The sequence below is a fragment of the Rhinolophus ferrumequinum genome, chromosome 19, assembly GCF_004115265.2.
Source record: "Rhinolophus ferrumequinum isolate MPI-CBG mRhiFer1 chromosome 19, mRhiFer1_v1.p, whole genome shotgun sequence".
Classification (NCBI taxonomy): Eukaryota; Metazoa; Chordata; class Mammalia; order Chiroptera; family Rhinolophidae; genus Rhinolophus; species Rhinolophus ferrumequinum.
The window spans coordinates 34,840,974-34,868,534 of record NC_046302.1 but is presented as its reverse complement, the minus strand read 5'-3'; the positions used below and the strand labels follow the sequence as shown (position 1 = coordinate 34,868,534).

General features: G+C 35.1%; 1 protein-coding gene and 1 pseudogene across 1 annotated transcript in view; both read right to left on the bottom strand.

Moving 5' to 3' along the window:
* PIK3C3 (phosphatidylinositol 3-kinase catalytic subunit type 3) overlaps positions 1-27,561 on the bottom strand; it is a 131,460-nt gene that overhangs the window by 35,003 nt on the left and 68,896 nt on the right. The window contains exons 14-21 of the mRNA XM_033087657.1: positions 23,316-23,421; positions 21,651-21,767; positions 17,846-17,977; positions 15,424-15,552; positions 14,695-14,764; positions 11,942-12,006; positions 9,601-9,685; positions 4,415-4,489 (exon numbers count right to left, since the gene is read on the bottom strand). Of these exons, the coding sequence (XP_032943548.1) occupies positions 4,415-4,489; positions 9,601-9,685; positions 11,942-12,006; positions 14,695-14,764; positions 15,424-15,552; positions 17,846-17,977; positions 21,651-21,767; positions 23,316-23,421 (779 nt within the window). The remainder of the gene's footprint in view (positions 1-4,414; positions 4,490-9,600; positions 9,686-11,941; positions 12,007-14,694; positions 14,765-15,423; positions 15,553-17,845; positions 17,978-21,650; positions 21,768-23,315; positions 23,422-27,561) is intronic.
* LOC117011899 (LYR motif-containing protein 1-like) lies at positions 25,375-25,741 on the bottom strand (annotated as a pseudogene).

The following is a 27,561-nucleotide window of genomic DNA, read 5'->3' as shown; positions in this document are numbered from 1 at the left end:
ATATAATACTGGGTTTTATATAAGACCGGGTCTTATATTAACTTTTGCTCCAAAAAACGCATGAGAGCTGATTGTCTGGCGAGGTCTTATTTTCGGGGAAACACGGTATGTGCTCAGTACCACAAAATGATTGAAAATTCTAATATGTTACGTGTCTAATTCAACCCTCATACCACCAGGAAAGACGTTCTATTATTATTTACATATTCAGAAGAGACTAAGTCAACATATTAGATAACTTATCCAAAGTCACACCAAAGGTGGAGGGGCAGTTTAAACCCAAAGAATTTGACTTTAGAGCCTGACATATTAACCTATGTGAGATGTTCCTAAGAATTAAAAAAAGGAAATGAATCAATTTCATATAAAAGTATGGTAAAGATTAGGACAGGAAGCATTAAAAATTTTTTCCAATTAGGATAACAATAAGAATGACTATTTTTCTTTACTTTGAGCTTCCTAACAGAAGGCTCAAAGAGTATTACTCTGAAAAGCCCTGACAAAAAGGCCACCATTCCTCCCACTATACAAATGAGTGTAATTCAGATTAGAAGGGCCATACTTAGGACCTACAACTAACTTTCCAGGTACTACAGATACTTAGCTCCTTGCTTTCATTTGTGAACGTTTTTTAGTTATTTACATATTGATTGTACATGTTCATTCTATTATTTACGTTTGTAAACCATGAACAATGAACAAGTGTTTCATTTATACTGGTCTTCCCCCACCCCTGTGATTTTCAAAAATGAACTTGTCTCCAAGGAGTTGGGATAAACCCAAATCGTGTTTCGAGTCTTGCCACAAGTGATTGTTCTGAATAAATTTAAAGCTTCCTCAAAATACATCAGAAAAAAATCCATTTTTTCAATCACATTCACAACTTAAATTTTATGATTCCGTGCTTAAATAATGCTATATTAATGCATTAGTAAGTGAAATATTATTCACTCCAAATTTGCTTCAAGAAAACAATGTTATAATCGACCACAGGAAAATACACTGACAAAGGAATTTAGTGTTATATTTATGATGGATACACAGCACCCTCTGCTGTACAAAATGAAGAAAACATCAACCAAGCTAAAAGGATCCAAAACCAAATAAAGCACGGGCAAAACAATTTCTTGGAAAACTGTAATTGAGACCCGTATTTCACATTTTTGCATACTACCACTGTATAGATTTTGAAATTCTCTAGATTCAGTGAAGCACTTTCCTTTACACACTCCTAAGTTTCTCAGTCTGACCCTTTTCTGTCTCATCTGTATTTACAGGGTGGAACAATGTATTAGGGTTAAGTCCAAAAAGACCCCAGTGAAATGAAAACTGGGTGTTTCTTATTCTACCTCTCATACCAGAGAACTGGACACAGACAAATCAGTGGAACTCTGATTCCAATTCCAAACTACTTTCATCCAAAGCAGAGGCATAGACTTTAAACCTACCCAAAATGGCAAATAAGAACAGAAGACAAAAGATGCCGTACTTTGAAGAATGGAAGAAATGTTACTTTTCGTTAAAAAAAAAAAAAAAAAAAAAGCTCCAGTAATAGAGACAACTGTACAGTTACATAAGATAACCTAAAGTTCTAAATTTTCAATGTTACAGTCTTTATTGAAGATACAATGGTCCCAAAATATACAATGGAAGATGTATCATCGTATTCAAGCACTGACATGTATTTCTTGCAATGAACCACGTTCAAAATTCATTTTGAATATATAACAGTTGTCTAAAAGTTTATTTACCACTTATGTGTAATTAATATAACAAAACTGCTTTGAAATATATGGACTGTTAGTAAAAGATAACCAAAGATAAAAAAATATTTGCAAATCAATTATCATGAATTTCTAAAAGTTGAAGAACGCATTATAATTCCATTTACCTTGACACAATCACACTTTCCTTATATAATATAATTTTATTTAAATTAAACCTGAAAATTGAAAACATTTATCTTAGTAAAGATTTAAAATGTTAACTATATGATACACCTAGATGAAACGTTACAAAGCAGTTAAGAAAAAAACAACACAAAGAAAGGCATTTTAAAAGAGAATGTGCCTCTTACCTAGCACATTTTAAGGTAAGGTTTGTTTTTAAAGATAAATTTGGAGCACCCTCTAGTGGAAAACTGGTAACAAGAAACTTAAAGCTTCTGTTTCTGAAATTTTATAATTAAATTTCCATAAAACAAGGTAATTGTGACCTGGGCCACAAAAATACATTAGGTAGACTCCTCATTCCAAATCTTACTCTTAAAATACCCTCATCAACACGCAAACGCACGCACAGGCACTCACGCGTGTCAGCACACATATGACACCAGTTCTAAGTCCAACAGAAAAAGTTCTATCTTATCAATTTCCAAAAGAAAATACAAGTAAGACCTGTGAATACAACACCATAGATGTATGCTACTCTGTACATACATTTATCGTGGTTATAAATGATTAAATCATAGAAACAAATGGAATCACTTTGGTAACTTGATACACATGGTTAGAAGATTCAACCAAAAAGAGAGCTAAGGAGGTAACACAGGAAAACTTCTTGAAAATTACAATTCTCTCCAAACACACTGTAACATTTTATAAATATCCTTTGCTAAACTAGCGAATTAGGTAAGAACCTCCAGGACAATTTGATTCCATTCCTTCAGTCTTGGTTATGAAAGGTATTGCTTCGCCTTGACACAGATATGGTTCCCACATGCCACCTGTACTACAGATGATTTATTACATTAGCTATTTAAAATTGAATCGAAGAAATTGCAGACTGTGTGAATGAACAGGGTTATTCTATTAATAAGTACACTACCCACTAATATTATGTTAAATCCTTAGTGTCACAATTTGGGAGGAATATTAACAAAACAGAAAATGTCCTTATCTGAGAGACTATTTAATTAAGTAATTTAAAATCTATTTTCTGAGATAGGCTAAAATAACTTGAATTATTTAGCTCAGGGAAGAAAAGCCTACATACAAGAGCAGATATATCGATTCATTCATTAATGCGACACTGATTTATCAAACACTACGGCTAGGTGTAGTTCAAGTTCAAGGCTCTGGAGGCATGGTGGAAGCTGGGTGAACAAGGTCCCTGTTCTCATGGAACTTGCATGGGAGAAGATGACGCTAGGAAATCAACAAGTTCCACGAGAGTCAGGATTTTTGCCTGTTCTGTTCATTTTGGTATTCCCAGCACCTACAACAATACCTGGCACACAGTAGATGCTCAATAAATATTTACTGAATTGTAGAAAAAAGATAACTTCAATTAGTGATGTGTTGTATAAAGAAAACAAAACAGAGAGCAATGGGGCAGGGTGGGGTGGCAGGTATATGTTATTTCAGATCGGAGAATTAGAAGAGGCTTCCCTAAGGAAATGCCATTAGAATTTTAATAACCAAAGTGAGACTTGCAAAGATCTAAAAGAAGAGCTTCCCAGGAAGAGAAAACAAGGGCACGGGGCTGAAGCAAGAGTGGTTTGACATTTACACTTGATCTTAGCCAAAAGGCCGAGAAGCGATGGTTTGACATTTAAATATTCAGACTGGTTTAAGTGTGGACAAACCACGGCTGCCATAGTGAAGAGTCAAATTTTATTCAAATAGTTTGGGCAAAAGATGGTGGTGGTTTCAAATGAGGTCAAAGCAGTGGAGGAGAGTGTAAATTCTTGATCTATTTGGGAGGTGAGGAGGAGACCTGATTTGCTGGTAAGGTCAATATGGTGAGATGAGGCCAAGAGTTATATTGAAAACGACTCCTAACTCTGGTGCTTCAATGACTGGGTTGCTAAAGCTACTTACTGAGATGGGACAATGAGACGAGGAGCAGGTTTTAGGCAGGTTGGTGGAGGAAGGGAACAACCTTTACAACTACCTATATAATTAAGAGTTCAAGTAAGCGATTGCACATTTCAGTGTGAAGCAATTAAAATGGATTGAGTTAGAGAGCTGTAAGTTTGGCTGTTGTGTCCAGAGATGATGTTTAAAGCCACAGGGCCACAGAGTTATCAATAAGAAAGGGGAAGAGAATGATTACTCCATGGAAAAGTAAAGAATTAAAGATAGAGGTGAAAGTGAGTTAAGTCTGATGAGAGTTTAATAAGAGAAAGAACACTCTAACATTCTAACTAGAGCTGTACAGTAAGTAAGAGACTGGACTTTCCACAAAGAAGGCATTACAAGAAGCAAGGGCCAGATGGCCATCTAGAGAATTACTTACTTACAAAGGGTGGGAGTTTCCCCCACACTCCTTTCACAGGTACCATTTAAAGAGACTTTTAAGACTCTATGATTTATCTTCACTTATGCAAATTATTTTGTTACTCAGTAGATTCTCAGGTGAAAAGTCAATGGCTTATAAAATGTATTATCTACTAGCAGCTATTATATCTTACCTGTTTTTGTCAGCAAAAGGTTATCCAGGTGTCTGTCTCCAACTCCGAGTATATATGTGATCACACAATATCCAGCTGCAATAAGAGTTCAAAAAATTGTGAAAACCACAAGCAAATCAGGTTATACATAGCAGTGAATATAAAAGCAGTTTGTGCTACTTTAATTTCAATTTGCTTACTACTATTTTTGATATCTCATCTAAATTCTGAAATCAAATTTGTAATCTTCTTTGACTCTATGAAGAGTGTATCACTTGAAACACTAAAGAAATTATTTGCAACAAAAAATATCGCGTAGAATTTTGTCAACGTATAAAAGTCACTTGTATCAAAAGTTAAATTAGGTTTCAGGAACCTTAATTATAACATAAGTCTACCACTCTCATTTCAAATTGGACACATGTTGATGATGACAGTGAAAAAGAAAAAGAAGTGTCTACAGAAACATACATGACTCAATCAGACCACAACTGTGCTGTCTACAAGATAACAAAAGTAAATGCAGGGTTTAACAAAAAAATAGAGAATCTTGAAGCACAAGTAGATAGAAAAAAAAAATGAATTCACTTAAGTGGTAAAGATATTTATAAAGTTCACACCATAACCTTCTAAAGAATTAGGAAAAATTATATATGACCAGGGCTAGGGGCAGTGTTATTGGCTCTAGCTTTATTATTTTATCTTTGTCTTCTGAAAAGTCTGGAAACTTGGCACGTGTTCAAAATGATCAAACAAAATTTGGAGATTGTTTTTTCCTCCCTACTTCTCCCATTAGTAACCTGACAACAAATGCAACTTGCAAACATACATGTGACTACAGCAGTATTTACAAAACCATGTTTATTTCACCCAATATGTAGAAAACAGACTGGACTACCTGTTAGTGACCAAATTAATCCTGTCTAAATTCAATAAACATTCAAGTTCGTTGGACTCAGGGTCTGAAGGCCATTCCAGAAGTCCAAAAGTGATGTAAGCGATGCTAGAATCATTGGAGTAATTTTTAATTATTAGTAAACATAGATACAATTTATTGAAGGCTAGGCTCTTAGTGAGGTACGTTATTTTCATCATCACTAGCCCCTTTAAGTATTAGGATCATCCTTCAAATGAAACATGTCAGGCTCCAGGAGTTAACAGGATTGTCCAAGGTCAATGGGTCGGAATTTGAATTTAAGTTTGACTCTGAGTTCCTTGCTCATGCCATTTTTGCATTTTATAATTCCTCCTCCCCAAAGTGGCTATTTTGATAGGCATGATATTCAACAAGATAGTTAAGCTAAAGTATATTTGTTTAGAATAGATAACCATATTCTAATTGCAGAGAACGTTACATATTATATACTTCAAAATATATCCGTATCTACAGAATGAATAGAATCTACAGAATGAGTAGATCACATACTACCATTCGAAAAACGCTTCTAATCATATCACTAGTCTACTAACAATTTTTACTTAATTGTAACATAACAGTTATAGTTGACTGCAAGCAAATCAGTGAGTCTCAAAATATAGTAGTATGTCAGGGACTAATAGTTTGCCTACACAATATCCTATCTATACTTAAAAAAAAAACAAAAAAAAAAAAACAGGATTTATGCGGCAAGACTGCCTAGGTAAAAGACTACATTTCCCAGATTCACTTGCATGGATCCGTAACATAATGTTCTGGAAATTAATCAGTGAGCAAAGTTTTCAAATTTTAGTCAATATTTATAGGCTCTGTTTATGTGTATATATATTCCAAACAGGAAAAAAATAAACATTCCTTTACTAAACAGATTTATGATGTAAAAACGTTTACAGTGACTATCTGAAAGTCAAGTAAAAAAATACAAGATAACTGTTGGAGGGTACGCAAAATATCTTACTTAATAAGGTACTGAAAGCTAGGTGTTGTGAATTAAAGATGACCACACATTTTTTAAAACTCTTTTCATTCACGGTGGGAACTATACTCCTTTCCCCATGAATCCAGGAAGGCTCTGTGACTGCTTTGACTAATAGAATACGACAGAAATGACAAAGCACCAGCTTGCCAGTCCAGGCCTTCAGAACCAACAGTTTCCCTCTCCTGTCTCCTAGAATACTCTTCTTAGAACCCAGCTCTGAGAAGCTCCAGCATCAGAAAGGCCAGGTGACATCATTGACAAGCCCAGCTGAAAAACAACATGAACTACCTGTCACGTGAGTGATCTACCACTGAGTTAAGTCTTTAGACGATCTGTAAGTTTTTCAGATCATAGAAAACACAGACTTGAAATCAGAAAAAAACAGGAAAGGAAAAAAGCAGGGGGAGACAAGAAGGAAGGAAAAAAAGCAGGAAGGGAGTGAAGAAAAGGAGGGAAAAATACAGAGGAAGAGCAAGAGGGAGTAGGAGAAGGGAAACATTTTGTCTGGAATATTTCAATGCTTTTTTTTAGTCTTACACTGTTACGTGATCATTTTTATGAGAAACATAATGACATGTAACACATGTTCTATTTCTTCAGTGAAAATGAGAAATTAACAACATAAAGGATTCTAACAGACATACACACACGTTTTATTTTAGTGTTTGCAAATTTCCTAGGAATACATTTTATCTATACCTCTCAGCCAAAAATGTATCATCAAGTGTAAATTTGGGAATAAATTATGGGGTTCAAAATAATCTAGAATACTACTTCACAGGAGCACTGTGAAAAATTTTTAAATGTCTTTGGCTCCTTTGTCGAAAACATTTTTAAAAAACATACAATGGAGAAAAGACATCCTCTTCAATAAATGGTGCTGGGAGAATTGGAAAGCCACGTTCAAAAGAATGAAACCAGGTTACTTTCTGTCACCATGTACAAAAATTAACTCAAAATAGATCAAAGACCTAAACATAAGACCTGAAACAATAAACTGCATAGAAGAAAACATAGGTACAAAACTTGGGTTCAAAGAGGATTTTATGAATTTGACCTCAAAGGCAAGGGAAGTAAAAGCTAAAATGAACAGAGCTATATCAAACTAAAAAGCTTCTGCACAGCAAAAGAAAACATCGACAAAACAAAGAGACAACCAACCAAATGGGAGAAGATATTTGCAAACAACGCCTCCGATAAGGGGCTAATATCCAAAATATATAAGGAACTCATATAACTCAATAACAAAAAGACAAACAATTCAATTAAAAAATGGACAGAGGACCTGAATAGACATTTCTCCAAAGAGGATATACAGATGGCCAACAGACATATGAAAAGATGCTCGACATCACTAATCATCAGAGAAATGCAAATAAAAACCACAATGAGAAATCACCTCACACCGGTTAGAATGGCTATCATCAAAATGATTAATAACAAGTGTTGGAGAAGCTGTGGAGAAAAAGGAACCCTTAGACACTGTTGGTGGGAATGCAGACTGGTGCAGCCGCTATGGAAGGCAGTGTGGAGGTTCCCCCAAAAATTAAGAATAGAATCAACATATGATCCAGCAATCCCTCTCCTGGGTATCTACCACAAAAATCTGAAAACATTTATCCTTAAAAATATATGGATTCCAATGTTCATTGCAGCTTTATTTATGGTGGCCAAGACATGGAAACAACCAAAGTGTCCTTCGGCAAATGAATGGATAAAGAAGATGTGGTATATATACACAATGGAATACTCCTCTACCATAAGAAAAGAACAAATAGTGCCATTTATGATAACATGGATGGATCTTGTGATTATCATGCTAAGCAAAATAAGTCAGAAAGAAAAAGTCTAGAACCACATGACTGCATTGATATGCGAGACATAATGCGGGATATAAAACTGAAAGCAACAAAGGACCAAGACAAACAAATAAAGAAACAAAAACTCATAGACACAGACAATAGTTTAGTGGTTACCAGAAGGTAAGTGGGGAGGGGGTGGTAGAAGAGGGTAAACGGGGTCAAATATATGGTCATGGAAGGAGAACTGTCTCTGGGTGGTGAACACACAATGTGGTATATAGATGATGTATTACAGAATTGTACACTTCAAACCTATACAATTTTACTAATCATTGTCACCCCAATATATTTTAATTAAAAAAAAACAACTTAAATGTCATGTACAACAAAGCAATGTATAAACATAAAATGATATGAACTTTAAATATACTTGTTATATGTCTAGAAAGCCTCTACTTGCTCCCCCAGCTTTGATTGCTCCAGTACAGGTAAAAATATGGACATAAACTGACATAAATATTAATATAAAACAAGAGTAGCATATACCACATAACATTCAGGGCTCAACTCCATCATCAACTCCTTTATTTACCCTACCTTGAACACTCTAGGTATATACTTAAAAAAAAAAGGCAACAAAAAAATACTTTAAGAAAATAAAAAATAATTCTCTAGAATGTAAACTTCATGAGGACAGACACATGGGAATTAATCCCTATGGCACGCTGCTACTTATTTATTTCCAGGAATGGACCGTAAACACTAATCTAAAAATACCATGAGAAGCACCTTCATAACACAACACTGTTATCTTACCTCTGGAGAATTAGCTAAAGCATGAATATTGCTGACTGAGATTTCTCCCGCAGTCTACTTAATTGTAATTACTCAAACACAGGGAAAATGTAGGGGAAAATTAACAGCTTCCAGGAAGAGATAATTTGTAATGATAAAATAGAGAAGTGATTACAAAGATACATCCATTAAAAACTAAATAGAATTTATACCTCATTACTACCATTATATCAAAACATTAATGATTTCTTTCATTGATATTTTGTATTCTTTACTCTTTGTATGTAGCATTTAAGTTTGTTATGGTCTGAATGTTTGTGTCCCCCCAAAATCTACATGTTTTAATTCTAATGCCCAATATGACAGTACTATAAGGTGGGGCATCTGGGAGGAGATTAGATAATGAGCCCATCCACCACCAGATGAAGATACAAAAAGAAGTATTCCACCCAAAGAAGACCCTCATCTGACCATGCTGGTACCTTGATCTTGGACTTCCAGCCTCCAGAAATGTGAGAAATAGATTTCCGTTGTTTATAAGCCACCCAGTCTCTGGTATTTTGTTATAGAAGCCAGAAGGGACTAAGACAAAATTTTAACATGTTCTACATGTATAAGAATATGGCAATATCAAGACAGCAGACACTCCTTTATTCTAACATATCAATGGAAAGCAGTAGTTTGAAAAACTTACCACAGCTTTTGACATAAGTGTCCATGACCTCAGCACTGATCCCATATGGCCCATTCTCACTTGGTGCATATTTTCTAAAAAAGTTCTGAAAAGTTATTATTTACATGTTTACAAATTCAATACAATCCTTAAGCACACTGGAATTTTGAAATTGTAAATAATGACCATGGGTGTCTGATCTAAAATTTAGTCAGGAATTATAGAAGGCAGATTTTAGGGAGCATATTCCTCTGGAATCAGTCTAATGCTATGCTTACAGATTGCTAAGACTACACACACACACACACACACACACACACACACACACACACATTATTCATATGCTGCTCCTTCTGTGCCGTAGGAAAAACATTACATAAAATAAATTATATAAAATAAATTTACAGCTATATCTCTATACTTAATATATCACTGTGTTTCATCTATCTCCTGCAAGTGAACGTGAGTGAGTTTGTTTTTAATTACAGTTGGCACTCCCTATCCACCGGTTGTATATCCCCTGACTCAACCAACCCCAGAGAGAAAATATTCAGGGGGAAAATGGTACCTTGTTGCTAATGTGTACAATGTAGTTAAGGCTACTATGTTGCATGTGTACTGCGCATGTACAGACTTTTTTTTCCTTATCATTATTCCCTAAACAATACAGTAGAACAAGTGTTTAATTGTATTAGGTATTGTAAGAACGAGGGAAATGCAAACTAAAACCACAGGAAATTACCAAACTTTAGAAGTGTGACAATACCAAGATTAAGCAAATACATATAACAATGAGAAACTCAAGAGGTACAACTATTTTAGAAAATAATTTTTAATTATCTACTAAAGTTAAAGATGAAAATAACCTATGGCACAGCTACACTATATACACAGATCAGACAAAGAACCAACAATCAATATACAAACTGTCATTACTTTACAAAAGCATAAATGCACATAGCAACACAATTGGTAACTTTCTTGAACATTTACTTCAGTTAGAAGCCATGTTAAAGCTCTGCATGCATTTCATGTCCTCTTCAGAACAATCCCAGAGCCAAGTACTATAAATGATCACCCAAATTTTATAGATGCAAAACCTGAGTCTTGAAGTGTTTTGTGAAAGGGTCCCCAAGACCTGTGACAGGTATGATTTTTCAGATGGAGTCACAATCTTAACATACAGCTCTAGCACAACTACGGTTTATTACAGCAATAGGCACTGTCTGTCTAGCAACCATCAAAATTTTGAAAGGAAAGCATGTTTGCTATAAATCACATTATTTGCACAGTACAGGGATAGTGAACCACCTGTATCAGTTAGGGAACAGAAGGATCATACTGAAAAGTCAAGTTCCCAGATCCCAACCAAAGGCTAACCTTGCAATCAGGCCTTTCTAAAGGTAGTAGTCTCAGGCCTGCTATATTAAGTATTTTCTGCACAAAGAGTTAAACAGTCACTCAGTGTTACATAGCTAGAAAGGTGCAGAGCAAAACTTCAGCCCCACGCTGTTTGATGTTCTGACCCTGAGCTTTTAACCCCAAACATAAGAACAGAATAACTACTACTTGCTTTGCCAAGAAATCAGAGTAATACTTTTCTACAAATCTAAACTCTATACTGAATTACTGGAATACTCTATACTGAAAAAGACAAAAACACACTGTAGCAAATGTCCTCTGTCAAGCCCGTCTCTGTATTATCTTTAATCTCAGACATATCAATTTTTCTGTGTAAATTACACACATTTTTCTTACATAGGGAAAAAGAAAAATTATACTTAAAAGATAACAAAAATAAACCATTAATATATAATCAGAGCTAATCTATGTATTTAAAATGCAAAAAAGAAAAAAAAATTTCAAGGATATATATACATGGCTTAGTTGAGAAACTACTTGCCTTTCCTTGTATTAAAGGAGAACAAAGAGGTTGGAGATGGAGGATAAGGGTCTTAAAAAAGAAATTGTGCAAAACATGCACAAGCAAAAACATCACTGTAGCACTATTCTGAATAACAACAAAAACCAGAAGTGATCAAAATGTTCATCAATGGTGAAATTATAATATTTCATTCTTTGAAATATAACCATAAACTTTTAAAATGTGTTCATCAATTAATTCCTGATCTCCTATTCTGTGCCAGGCATGGTTTAAGGAATCGAGCATCTGTAAATACTAACACAGAATAATTTCCAACTGTTAACATTGTTTACTTCTAAGGAAAAAAAAAACTTGAAGGAAGAAGAGTAACTAAAAAGAGCCTTTAATTTTTAACTCTACACACTTTCATAATGATTGAAAGTTTTATAACAAGAAAATATTCATGAACTGCATAAATCTTCAAAATAGATACTGTACCTGAATGCTTCCTTCCGTATCAAGAACTTCAGCCACAGGAACTGACTGGATAAACTGCATGAAGCCTACAAAGAAATATGCACAATGCATTAAGCATAGTTCTTGGTTAAAAAACACAAATAAAGGTTCTGCTAAGAATAACTTTTATTTGCAAATGTATACACTACACACTTGATCAACTAACTTAAAGAGATCTGTAAATACTAAGTTTATAGTGACATTTATATCATAGTTACTATAAGGAAACTTTTTTTCTAAATTCAGCTAATCTAATCTGTATGTTTCTCTAGGCCAATTTCTATTATTGTACGTAAGGAACACAAAGTAATAGACCAAGCGTCTTAAATCTGGCATAAAAATTTCTTCTTCCTGTATGCTGTAGTTGTTTTGTTTTTAACATATCAATTAAAAATATTCCATTCCAAATTTAAAATCACTTTAAGAAATCCAAAATTATGTAATATCAATTGCGTAACCCTAAAACTGTATTATGTTCATTAGCTTTTTTGTTTTATACTCCATCTTCTGCCATTTCCTGGAAATGATATGAGAAGAAAGTATAAATCCTTTTAAATGATCAAAAATAAGGGGACAGAGATAGAATTCAGGAGAATACAAAGGAGAAAACCTAAGTCTAATCATCTGGAAACAACAACATGAGTGCAAAACAACAAATCTATGAAAAAAAATCAAAGTTGAATGAAGAAACCTATTTCAGGATCATAAACAATTGTGATCTGGTTTTGGTGAGCCTTATATCATAATTATTTGCATCCAAATTGGGAGACTGGATACTCCTCTTAAATATGAAATGTCTCTTTCATTCTTATATCATAAATAGGGAACAGTCTTCATTAATTCACTTAAGATTTGTACTGTTTTTCTACTATGTAGCAAGAACTATCCTAGGTAAGAAATAGAGCCTTGACCTGGCCTTCATAGCCCATACAAGCTTGCAAGTTTTATTGGGATAACGACTATGAATGGGAATAGTGTAGCAAGACCTAAATTACACTAGAGATCAGAGGGCATGTGACAATTTGAGCCATGTTTTGAAGGATAATGAAAGTTAACAGGTAAAGCTATGGAGAAATGAATGATAAAGATAATGCACACAGTCTGTGTGAAGGCCTTAGGCTGAAAAGAGCACAGTGCATTCGAGAAAATAAATGGAAGCTGGCCAGTGTGGCTAAAGCCTAGGAAGCAAGGGGGACGGTGGCAAAAGGGAGGCTTCGGACAGGAGCAGGAGGAGTGTCACGCCATGCCAGAACTTGTAAACTAAGCTAAGCCTTTTTTGTCTTTGTCCCAAGAGCAAATAAAAGCTAGTAAACCAATTTATGCAGGACAGTTAAAGAGCATATTTGCACTTTTAACAAGATCATTCTGAGAGGAAAAGGAGAAGAGGAATTAAGCCATCAAAAAGATTTGGGAGTGGCTGTGGGAAGGGCAGGAAACCTAAAAGAGATACTGTATTGTGCCATGTATAATATGTTCCTGTGTACTATGCAGACCCACGTTTTTGGCCCAAACTTTCAGGGGGAAAAAAAAAAATCTTTCGTTTTAATTTTTCAATTCAAATTTTTACTTGTTTACATTTAGGTACTTGTTTTTTGTATTATAAAGGATTTCAAAACTTAGTTTTTAACATATTATGGTACAAGAAATTTTATGTAACAAACAATTACAAAACACAAGAACACATACAAGATACAAGAAAGTTTACATACCGGTAACAAATTTACGATATTAATGCATCATAGGAGGCCAAGAACTCTTCGTCAAAGTTCATCTTAAGTTCAACAAAACCGATTATCATAATCCATGGTATTTTTGCATACGGATACCGTTTCCCCAAAAAGAAGAGCTAGCCAGACAATAAGCTCTAATGTGTCTTTTGAAGAAAAAATTAATATAAGACCCGGTCATATATAATACCGGTCATTATATAAGACCTGGTATTATATTATATAATTATATCTGGTCTTATAGTAAAATAAGACCGGCTCTTATATTAATTTTTGCTCCAAAAGACACATTAGAGCTGATTGTCCGGCTACGTTTTATTTTCAGAGAAACATGGTAATATCATTATTGATTTCTAGAGTTACATTTTTAACTCATAAGCATAAATAAAAGAATTAAAAACATTTATATGTATAAGGAATTAGTACTACCCACGTAGAATGCGCATCCTTATTCTTCTCTCACAAATCTGGGCAAAAAAGTGAGCATTATACATGGCAAAATATGGTACTTTTGTTTCTCCAAGGTATCTAAGGATAAGAAACTCTAAGAGAAACAAGACTATGGAATTTACAACAGGCACTAGGCTAGCATTCCTAGGGAATCTTCCACCGAACTTCCAGAGGTTATTCAATCTCAAAAAGACTTGGATGCTATAGATCTGTATTAAAAACATTAATAAGTGGCTTTTATAAGCAGAGCACAGTACAAAGCCACTCTGGTCATAGTATTTCTGAAATGATGATTTGAGACACATTAAGAAAGTACTATGAATTATAACCAGTTTTGAATGCAAAGAAATACATCATTAAGGTTTTAATTTTTCTCCCAAAAATTGTGTTTAATGGTTTCAAAAAGGAAGAGAGGGAGAGGTAGGCAGGCAGGTTCAACTGGTCTTCAGTGCTACAAATGAGTTCAATCTCGAATATTCTGAATAACTTTCAATTAAAATAGGAAAAGCATACTCATTGGACAGTAAAATAAACAATCACAATGTAAAATAAACTTACCATGTTTTGTACTAGTGGCTAATACTTTATAGGGTGTTAACTTCAAATCCAGATTTTCTTTCCGTAGCAGCTTGTGATCAAAAGATAAAATACGTTAATCAAATGTAAAGACTGTTATGAAACAGTTTTTCAGGTGAGTATTATAAGCAGTTTAATATAAGAGATTTAGGAGGTGAACCAATATTAAGGTTTAACTAAATTATTTAGTTAATTTAACTTCCTTCATCAAATGGATTAAGCACTTACTTGATGGTATGCTACATTTTTTGTCTTATTCTAAATCACTGTCAGTAGTTAGCAATGAACACTGGATTTCCTTCTAGTGATGTATGCAGTTTGTTTTTTTTTCTCTTCATAAAGTACTTTAGAACTCAGAAAAAAGGAAATGAGGGCGAATATGTTTCTTTAAAAGTCAGGGACAGGGATGGGATTTTAAAAAGAAGATCTAGTTGACTAAGCGGAAGGAAATTACTAACTCTAACATTGAGAGAACTTAATTGGGAAAAACGTTTTTATAAAAAAGAACACACGCAGTTTCATTTTATACTCCTCAGAAGGGCCATTCTGCAGCGTACACAAATAGCCAAATTTGTTCAAGGTCAAGTGGACACTGCTGAGCTCTGTACCTGAATGTTACAAAAATACCCTGTGTCCATATGCAGCATATGCACTAAGCCGTAGCTTTCTAAAATGAAATAATGTTCCCCACCAAAATAAGGTTATGCTCACCTTGTCCATGAGGGAAATGATTTGAAGAATAAGTTGATCTTGGCGTAAATCATCCCCATGCTTAAATATAACTGGATATTTGCCTCCATCTTCTGTCTTAAAGAATAACTGTGCAGGCATAAGGGCACTCTGGAAATAAAAATATTGTTTTCAAGTTTAGGTGTAAGTTCATGCATAAAAATTTACTATACACAAAAGAAAATGCTGACATGTAAGGTTAACAGGTAAACAGGACCTAAAGAAACAAGACGCGTTAGGGTCCTTTGGAGAAAATGGTGAGCTAGCTAGTAATAGTCAGAAGACCACATGGTGTAAAGACCACAAGGTCTTGGGTCAGTTATGGATAGGAGTCCAGGCCCTGCCAGACAGGAGCTAGATGGTCTTGTGCACATTCTTTGATAAGTTTCCTCACCTGTCATATAAAGGCAACACCTCCTCTGCCTTAAGAGTCGTTAAGGCAATCTGAAACTGGAGAAGGTCAGGAGTCTGGCACCATGCCGGATAATGTGTTTGCCATCAGTTCTTGTATTATTAGTGACATACTGGAGTGAAGGAGGTAGAACAGTGCGGCATATAATGCACCAGATAAAAAGTCAAGAGCCCTGGTTTCTTATGGCAGGTATGTGACTCCCTGTACAGCTAGCAGACTCAAATTATTCTTTATAAAATGAAAGGAAATCTCTAATACCTTTATCTTTTATTCTGGAATAACTGTAGGCTTTCCCCAGAATCTTTCCCTTAAGTAGATAAAATCTCTAACTTAGTTTAGGTATATGTTTAAATCAAATAACATAATTAATTCTCCTTGAAACAAAATCTCACATTGAGTAGCCCCCTGAGGGACCGCTACTTTGGAGATAAAAGCTCAGAAAACTGTTCTGAGAGATATGCTCTATTAGTTTTAATCACTGAGAAGAAAGTATATAAGATGGAAATTTGGAGAAAGTTATAATAATCCAAAGAAAAGAAATGAGTCTGACAAGTAAGGAAAACAAATGATGATAACCCTAATTTACTTTTGGCCATGAGAAATAACAGGACAAAACGTATCACATAGAGGGATGAAAAACTATGTGATAAAGCAAATATAATAAAACGTTAATAACAGAATCAAAGTGGTAGGCATACAGTTATTTACTATATTCTTTCCCATTTGTTGTGTTTAAAAATTTTCCTATAAAATATTGGGGGAAAAGGCATCTAAAATGCTTTATATATGTTTAGAACTTATAACCTCTAGTGGATGGAAACTCTGAACTTCAAGTTATCTTAAATTTCGAGTATCTTTTTATCACTCCAGGCAAAAATATATTTTATCAATGACCTTGTATCCTAGTTCACAAAAGCTCAAGAAGAATAACTGGAAGTGATCTTCCTGAAGCTAAACGACAAGCAAGAGGAACTTTGGTGTGATTTCCCTTTTCAGATTCAGATCTGGTTCTGCACTTTAGCTTTCATCTGAAATCGAAAGCTAGTAGATGACAACCACAAGGTAACTTCCACCGCTTTAAGGGGTTCACTCCCCATAAAGATCTAGCTCTGGCTTTTACGCTAAGGGCCATAAACACCAAATACTAGGTCCATAACCTTTTCAGCTCTAACTTCATAAAGGGACAATAAGAATTCATGGATTCTCCTGCAACTGTGTGAAGAAAATCCAGGGTATGTGCAAGCATATGGGTAACTTTCAAAAGTATGTAATCCATCACTTTCACTGGACTCTCGAAGGCATTCATGACACAAAAATGATTTAGAATTACTAAACGAGAGTTATGTAGCAAATGCCCCAAAGCCATTAATCCTAAATTTCAACTCAGCATTTTCAAGAATGCCCACATACTTTGCCTTTAAACACACCCTTTAAAAAAATCTGAACTACGTAGTTCTTACTGTAACGACACCCCCTTTTATAAACCTAACTTGTTGTTTGATGATCCTTTCCTTATCTGATACAAAGCAATTTCCCAATGCAAATTATGCCCTTCACTACTTAAAAATAAAAATGAAGTTACAGGAACAGATATCAGATAGACAAATGTTAAAAAGTTAACTGGGACTCATCCTAAACATGCAAACTTATGAGCTGAATACATAATATAAAATTTTCAATTTAACTTTTTTAAAAAGAAGCTTACATGGTGTGGCTCTGATTTATAACTAGTTCAAAGAATTAAAGATTAAAAAACAACCCAGTGAAATAAAAATATTTTACACATTTCACACTTAAATGCTTACTGGTAATACAAGATCTTAAATAAAAACACACTGATAAATAAAAGGTGTCTTTTTTGTCTAGCAGTTATTAAATCAGATACAATTACAGATATTACCTGCAATGTAACCATTTTCAAAGGTAGTGTCTCTGTTCTAGCTTTAAAGAATTAGGTTCCAATCATATATATTAAAGGTCCATCACAATTACCTTGAATAATGTAGCTGTTTCTGGGATTATTCCTCTAATTTTCACCTGGGGTTCTAAAGGCAATGGGATAAGCTCCACATCTGACAAGTTCATCTTTTCATTGTCTCCAAGCAATGCCTGTAGTCTCTCGTTCTAGAACAAATCAGAAAGGATTAATTAGGTTAAAATGGAAAAGTAGTTTATAAAACATGGTAAAGACATAAAGACTGATTCTATTAACTTTAAAATATCTGCAAAGCACAACAAAAATATGTGCAATGTAACATAACGGAGACAGTGTTTATGTGAGATAAGCACTTATAACCCAGCTGACAAGAGCAGCAGCATGCATGAAAAGGAGTAATTCTCCGACTATGAAAAAGCTGGACTTTCATAAGATTAGGGACTACATTTCTCTTGCTGTGGCTGACAACCAGGAGTATACCAGACCTAGATTTAAAGATTAAATTTCTGTTTTCAAAGGCTTTGTGAAGCCACAAAGAGAAACTGTAATTTCATTTGAAGCTTAATTTTCCATGACCAAAATACTAAATGAGCATGTCATTATCCTGAGCGAGTGCATGTTTTGGGTTGAAAAAGTAAACTCAATTCACTTGGAGGAACTTGAATGCTACCTTTTACTGTTCATTGACTCTGATCAAACTTTTCCTAAGATAACATCATTTATTGTCTTTAGCTCACATGACTACTGCATTGAACCAAGATTTAAGAAACTGAGAAACTCAAGTCACAGTGAAACAGCTTAGCATCTGTAGGGTTTAGACTGAACCCTTCCATTCAATTTCAAGAACAATCTATTTCCTTTGAAAGTTGTAAGTCATGTAGCCTTTAAACAGGTGCGTTTATTCTTTAAGGGGGAAACCTTGACTTGTGAATCCCAGAAGCATGAAGCACTTCAACCGTGATCCCACTGAAACACATATGCATCACAGGAGAGAACTCTGAAATCAGTGAGACGGGAATTCGGGAAAATAATGTTTCAAGGACCCCAAGACATAAAATTAAGTTCTTTCCCTTCAGTAACACCCCAATCCTCCTTCTACATCATGGAGAGTTCCAGTTCAAGTCAACTGAAAACTGGTATGAATTTTTACATATTCCTTACAAAAATTAGTACATCTACCTAACCAAATGTACTATTGGATGTACTAGTATGAAGCAATGTCAACTAATCTGAATTTCAAGCTATCATCACCAATTTCTAGTTGATGTGCTAATAAGCTATAAAATAACCAGAAAGCAGACAATAAGGGCGAGAAACCCAGCCACTTCCCACCACCTCCACTGCTGTAAGCCCCGGGGTCCAAGGCACTATCATGTCTCATCTTGATAACTGCAATAATCTCCTGTTCTTCAACCTTTGCCTCTTACAGTCTCTTATCAAAAACAACTAGAGTGCTGCTGCTAAAACAAAAGTCAGCTCATGTCAGTCTTCTGTTCAAAACCTGCAACGGCCTCCACTCGTACTTAGTGTTTAAGCCCAAGTCCCCCTAACGGCTTACAAAGATCCACTCCACCTTCTTCCGTATTATCTCTGCCCTCATCTCCTATTACTCTCTCACATACTCCCTTTGCTCTAAAAACACCGGGCTTCTTCTTGTGTCTCAAACATGTCGCACATGTTCCTACACCTTTATCCTTGCTGTTCCTCTGGATGGAATAGTCTCCTCTAGATATTCACAAGGTTTACTCCATCACCTGCTTCAGGTCTTTGTTCCAATGTCAAGTTCTCAGTGAGGCCTTCCCTGACCATTCTATTGAGAAGTGAAACACTGCCTTACTACTGGAACCCAGCTTTTCCGATTCCCCTTGTCTACTTTATTTTTCTCCATAGCCTAAATTATACCCAACATACTATGTATTTTACTTAATCATTTTGTTTACTTTCTCCTCCAACAGGAATGTAAGCTCCATAAAGGTAGAAAGTTTTATATTCACCATTATATCCCCAGAACCTAGAAAAGTGCTTGGTATATGTACAGAGCAGGCATGCAATAAATTTTTACAGAACAAGTAAATGAATAGTACCACCTAAAGAATCACAAAGTGAAAAAGACTACTAAACTTGCAAAATAAAAGCTTTAATTTTATAAAAACATCAGTGGAAAACACCTTTTTGTTACAACTCAAACATCTACTCAGAGACCTCTTCTAAGAAGAGTTTTTCCTAAACTATAAGTTGAGACAGAAAGAAGATAGCAATAATATTATCATTTCTTTTACCCATTTGATACCTAACTCACAGACTACCTTGCCACATATCTAACCCTGTTGTACTCACCATATGTCTCTCCCAACTTCATTACAAGGGGTGAAAAAGCGCTAATATGATTTTAAATTATTAGCAGCAATCATTTCATTATTAGTAGTAGTAACACAAATAGAGGTAGTACAGAGTCATCTTGGCATTCCTCCACAGAGCTAAAGCTTGTTTCTGTGTAAATAAAATTGTCTTTTACCACAACACAAAAAAAGTCTGAAAAGATTTTTAGCCAATGTTGAGACTATATGTGAGACAGTCTAAGTTGAAATATAGGCTCTGTGGCAAAACAAAATTTATTTTGGAGGGGTGACGTCTGAAATAGGTAGTCATTCTCCAGAACAGATAAAACTGAGGGGTCTCATGTCTCATCTTGATGACTGCAATAATCTCCTGTTCTTCAACCTTTGCCTCTTACAGTCTTGTGTGGTAAATAGAAGAGCATATTACCCCAAAACAAACCATGCCTTAAATATATGCCCCAAAGTGAGTCACAGTAACAGACTCTCCCTCTGCTGGTGGGCGTTTGGAATCACAAGGCTTCTCACACAGGCACTTCTGGGCCTAGAGGCTCCAGGGGAACACAGCAGGGATTTAGTTATTTAACCACGGTTTATGATTCCTCTCAACAACAAAGAAAATGCCAACTGAATAAAAACGTGTTTTTCCTCAGCCTAGTTTCTCCTTCCTAACCTTGTGAACATTATTGCACGTACATATCTCTGCTAGCAATTCTCGTTAGACCTGGTCCCCTGCCTTTGAATTCCTGACTCAATTTTCCACATTCTCCTCTCTCCACTTTCCTCTCACAAGCCTGGAGAGCTACAGTAGCATGTACTGTGATTTTTAACAAAGGTCACAAAGAAAGATCTGCCTATTATGGGATGAGGTAAAGAGAAGATACCAAGTGAGTCCTTCATATCATTTAGGCTATTGATTAGGTAAAGGGACATATGAAGAACAGATACTCATCTATTCTCATCAAGAAGCCTCATTGTTGAGAGCAAGATCAATGTAATAGCCATAAGAACAGATACAAAACCAGAACAACTAGTTCTGCAACCTTAGGGAAGTCACTCTAAACTTTCATTTTCACTGATGAATTCTAACCTAAATGATCTCTAGAGGTCCTTTCCATGTCATTGAATTCTATTCTAGGATGCTAAGATTCTAAAATAAGAGCCAAGAAAATACTGTAGGTAAAAATATGGACTCAAAATGGCTGGGTACCGATCCCAACACCAACACTTACGAGCTGAAGACACTGGAAAAAATTACTTAACCTCTCTAACCCTACTTTTCCTCATAATTGGGATAATAATAGTACCTAACTTACAGGGTTGTTGTGAGGATTAAATCAATACATGAAAACTCATAAAACATGATCTCATATATAATCAGTACTTTCAAGTTTTCCTATTACTATAATGACATGGTAAGAATTTCATAAAATATATCAACCCAAAAAGAAAGTACCAAAGCTCAGTATTTTACGATGCCAAGACATTATCAGTCATCAACAGAAAGCAAAGCCCATAGGTTTACCTTTTTCTTACGATTTCCGCTTTCCCGCTGCACTGCCTTCATGAGGTGCACCAGCCGATCTACAAACGTCTGCTGTGCAGCCAGCAAAGAACGCATAACTCGGACAGACTTATCACCCTGCAGGGATTCCACAGAAAGGAGAATTAGTTCTGTGCAGCATAATGACCAGGTCTTCTTTAATAGCATGGGTGATCTTTATTTACTCTTCTAGTAGCTGCAAACTTCAATACAAAATGTAATTGAAAAAGATTATCTTGATTCGGAGATAATGACAAACCTGCTCTTTTAGTTAAATACCACCAACTCTTCCACAGTTGAAAATTATCTGAGTCTTCCATGAACATTAGAATCTATCGAAAAGAACATTTTTGTGTTTTTTCCCCACATACAACCATGTAACAAGATAGAATTAATTTACCCAAAATGCATTACTTCACTCATTCATTCAATAAATATCTGGACGTCTATGTCTTCAGAAATGTGCTGGGCATATGGCAGAAACAATATTATCTCCAAGGGACTAACAATCTAGTAAAAATGGAACATACTCAAATAGCCACATATTACATGCTTGCTTAGTAAAATATAAGTCATAAAACTAAATGTTATAGTCGTATGTAGTGAGTCCCAGTTCCTAAATTATAAAATACGTTTTCTCATTTTAATCTTTCATTTACACTGATAACGGCAGCTGGGCAAATATTATCATCTCCAAGGGATGGGAGATTTCAAAGATGGGAAATTCCCATTTCAAAGATGGGAAAATTTAAGCTCAGAGGAACTGAGATTTCTTTCTCACAAGGTGAGAAAGGCTGTAGGTGATAGAACTGAGATTACAAAAGAGGACCAACTGCTTATTTGCTAATCAGTTTGATATAGATCCTGAGCGCCAAGAACTATATAAAAGTTACATCTTAAAGAGTTCATAAGAGGTGATTTAAACTATTACAAGTATGAAACTGAAGATGAAAGATGCTACCAAGTAAAATATTTCTGTAAATCAGATTAAGGCTGTGAGTTTTCTTTTCATTGCCTGTGCACCCTCTACTGGCTGAATGGTGACACTGCTTTAAGAATCACACAAACACCAGGGGGAAATTGCTTTATATATCTCTAAAAACTGTTTAAAAAGCAAAAAATATATATATATGTATATCAGTTATATGGAAAGTATGACCATTATCTACAATATGACCACTGCCATATTTCTGAGAATGTCCCTAGTCTTGAAAAGAAAAATAGAAAACATCGATGGAAATGGAAAAACAGAGCTTTGGGGATTTTTCTTCCATGCATAGGTTTATTTCATTCAATCGGGGATCAACAAACTTTCTGTAAGGGGCCAAGGATAAATTCGTTAGGCCATACACTTTCCATTCCAACTGTTCAACTGCTATCATGGTGCAAAAGTGGCCAAAAACGATATGAAAACAAATGAGCGTGACTACTCATATGTTCCAATAAAATTTTATGAACACTGCAATTTGAATTTCACATAATTTTCCTGTATCACCAAATATTATTCTTCTTTTAATTTTTTTCAATCATTTGAAAATATAAAAACCATTCTTAGCTCATGGGACATGAGCCAAACAACATAGCTCAAGGCAAGAGGCCAGATCGGGTCCATGCACTGTGTTTGCCAACCCCACATCAAATCGTTACCTTCAACAATGCTTGGCTGAACCGTCTCATTACGTTCAGGTACATCTCATGGGTCTTTGGATCTCTCTGTTGAGTATCTTGATCTTCACATTCCACTATCACATACCTTAAAAATATATTAAGTCATTCAGATGATTTGAATGAAACTGAAATTCATTCTGTAAATACTTATTATGCCTTTCCATTACAGCAGATTAATTCACAGGTGCCAAATAATTAAATGGGAGTAAGGAGACTAATTTATCATCACTCATTTAAAAGTAGAAAGTTAAGGAACGTATACTATCATCTATAAAAGGAAAATTAATAACAATGCCTTATTTGCACAATATCCTAGATTTTCTAAAATTTTGGTGTCAAATCAAGCATTTTCTCCTAATACTTTATGAGTACATAGAGCGTCAACATCTTCAGAAATCACCTAAGCTCACATATCTGCCAAGTGACACTAGACAAGAATATTTTCACAACCTATGTGATACTTTCGGTATTACGTAAGAATCTCTGAAAACCAATCTGAAGCTATTCCCCTCATTAATATCCTTCTGAAAGATGAATAAAAATTTAAGTTGATTCTTCCTTTCCCATCAAATTTTCCCATTTCTCAAAAACCCATGTATAATCTTCAATCTTTTCTATCATAAAATTGTTGTCTTAGACAGTCAAAAGAAATTTTAAATATTTTCTTAAACCTAAACTACATATACAACTACAAAATCATATAAGCAGTAATCTGGATTAGGTCTTTTTAAAAATAAATGTTATTAAATTTATTGAGTTAACAGTGGTTAATAAAGTTCTATAGGTTTCAAGTGTACCATTCTACAATAATCATCTGGATATCATATTGGGTGTGCTCACCACCCAAAGTCAAGTCTCCTTCCATCATTATATATTTGACCTCCTTTATCCTCTTCTGCCTCCCTTCTCTCCCCTTTCCCTCTGGTTGAATTAGCTCTTAGAGGTCTTCTAATCCAATGTTTCTGTTTTGTTGTGTGTGTGTGTGTGTTTCGTTTTTTTTTTTTTAAGTATAGTTTCAAGTGTACAACATATAAGGTGTGCTTAAAAAATACATTAACTATTTAAATTTTAAAAAATAGATTACAGTAAAAGACACATTACCATTAATTCCCCTCAAATATACTCCCCCTCAGTTCGAACACACTTATCCCATCATTCTTGCCATTTTCTGAAGCAGTTCTGGAAGTCCTCTTTTGTAACTAACTGTCTTTAGTTGCGCTGTCATGGTTGCCTCAATGTCCTGAATCCATTCAAACGTTTACCCTTCATGGTCATTTTGACTTTGGGGAAGAACCAGAAGTCGCACAGTGCCAGATCCGGTGAATATGGTGGATGAAGACACACCATAATATTTTTACTTAACAGAAATTGCTGTACCAGAAGTGATGTGTGACATGGATTGTTATGATGGAGGATGAAGTAAAGACACTCACGAAAGAGGACTTCCAGAACTGCTTCAGAAAGTGGCAAGAACGATGGGATAAATGTGTTAAAAGTGAGGGCGAGTATTTTGAGGGGGGTTAACGGCAATGTCTTTTACTGTAATAAATTTTTTTTACTTTTGTAAGGGGAATTTATCTGGAAATTGGAAGAATCAACAGAGCACAACGCATATAAAAAAGCCCATTTTTAAGCAAATTTGTAACTTGAAAAAACAATCTCAAAATATTCTGAGGACACTATATCGTTTGAGAACTTCCAGCCATTGGGTAATTTCTTTGTATCAGCTGGCATGTCTAATGATGGCAATCCCATGAAAAGCTTTGTCATTTTTCAGTCTTCCTCCCACACGCCTACGTCTTATTTCCAGATGATGCTTCAGGGAGGATGGAAGGTCCATGACCTCCAAGATTAGTGTCGTCTACTGAAGCATCAAGACCTGGCAAACTGAGCACACATCATATGGTGAGTACCAATATTTGGGGGGGCAGGGGGTTAAGAAGATATTTGAATTTATGCCCCTAATCAGAAGGGTTTTGTTATCTGGTTTACACTGAAGACCTATTTGGGTCATTCTGAGAATAAATTTTCTTCTGTATTAGGAAACCTCATCGTGAGACTTGAGATATACTGGTTTGGAGAGTTCCCTCAGTTTTTCCTGGCTTTGAAGTCCCTGACCTTGTAATGAGGTAAGGACCATTGGAGGCAGATGAATCTTGGGTAAGGAATCTAGTAATGCAGTTCAATTTCAATCCTGGCTGTGCATTCATCTATACACTGCTTAATCAGGTCTGTATCTGTGAGATTTTTTTGTTTTTCTGGAATAGAGTTCTGGCTTAATTTACTATATACTGTTCTTCTTTAATGATGTCTTCCATCTGCCCTGATGCCGCCTGCCATTTCCTCGCAAGCCTGAAAATTCAGTGGTAGAGGCAGAGAACTTCTTGTCATGTTGCTGCTGTCATTCCCCCATTCTTCCTTCCCCCATCCACAGAAGCACCACAGCCCCAGGAGGGCTGAGAGGAGGCGGTGCTGGGAGCCAAACTGAGCCTGGGCAGATGGAGCTCCGGCATGCCTGGTAGCAAATATTTTTTATTTAAACATTCACCGTATCTTTTGATCACACCTCGTAGCTCCCTTCAGAGGATATGAAGAAACTGATGCTAGATGCTATATCTTAAATACTTTCAGTAGCCCAACATACACAATATATACTCTTATATAGAGAAATGTTTTGAAGTTTGATAAAAATAAGAGCCTTCCCCTCCCAACTTCCCAGTGTCATGCTTTACCATTATAATAACAGGTGTTCTGGAAGTCCCAAGTTGTATCACCTAGAATATTCTGTCAAGTGGTATGAAGAACTGAACCGTAACACCATATCCACCATATCATGTTCCCAACAAGCGTTGTAAACCAAAAATTCAAGAAGGCATTCTTGAATCTTGAATCAAGAAAGCCTCTTAGAGACACAGGATATATATGACTAAAGTAAAATTAATTAAAATTAAATAAAATTCAAAATTCAGTTTCTCAGTCATTCGATCCACATTTTGAATGCTCAGTAGCTATATATGCATCACTGCAGATTAATTCCATCACTGCAGAATGTTTTATTGGACAGCTCTGTACTACACGAATAAGCTAACAGCAGTTAAGATAAACTCGTATTTCCTATTCATGGTATTCCAAGATGTTTGGTCACTTCAGGACACTACCTAAGAATGTCGCACAGTGATTCTAAACTGTAAAACTGTCAACTATTCAAATCCAATCTGTAGCCTTTTATCCTTTAACGTCCTTGACTGCATGATCTTAGTATATTGATTGTATTTTTCTGTGTTTATGTAGCAAAGTAATTTCTAAATGAGCAATACAGATGACACATTGTACAGTCTCCATTGTTCTGTTTTGGTCTTCTTGGTCACCAAATAAATACAATGGCCACAGTGATTGCCTGTGATTGAGGGTACATGTTGATACTCATGATAAAGATCAAGTATCAAATACCTTTCAAAATCATTCAAGCCAAAGTTCTGCTGCAAAGATAAAATATCTAAAATAACAATATCTAAATTTTAAAAAATTACAATAAAAGATTAAAAAATCTAAAATAAAAATAACAGCACCATTTACAAACTGTGAAGGCAAATTAAGATCAAGACTAGAAGACCTAGATTTGAATCATTTCTGAATTCTCTTCACAGCAGTATGCTAGATTCTACAAATCACTCTACGGTATGCCCTTTAAACCTGTCATCTTCAAGTTAGAAAAGCAGACAAAAGTGTCCCAGTAACCATTTTAAGATGACATCAGTGGACTACCATACCTGTTTCCTGGTAATTTTGTTTTGTGGGGCAAATAACCTTTATTACTTTGAAAGGATTTAACAGTTATAGAAAATATGTCAAAGCATCCAAAGTTTATTTTCAATTTCAACATACTGGTATAGCTATAAAAATAAAATACTGAATGGATTTATAGATCCTGATACCTAACACTTTATAGATTGGAGACTATAACTCCCCTCTGTGGCTTAAAAGTTTGACACTATTCATTTTAAAAGGATTGTTTGCACAACAATAGTCCCCTAAGGATTCAGCCATAACAGAAATCCCATTTAAACGACTGGAAAGGGAAGAAATGAAAAAGGAAATTCAAAATGTTCAAAAGGTAATAGCACAATCAATTAAAATTTGTATTTTAATACATTTGTTATAATAAAGTAAAGCTTAGGGTGAGAGGCACTTAAATTGTCACATTTGATTAATATTTTTATACTAT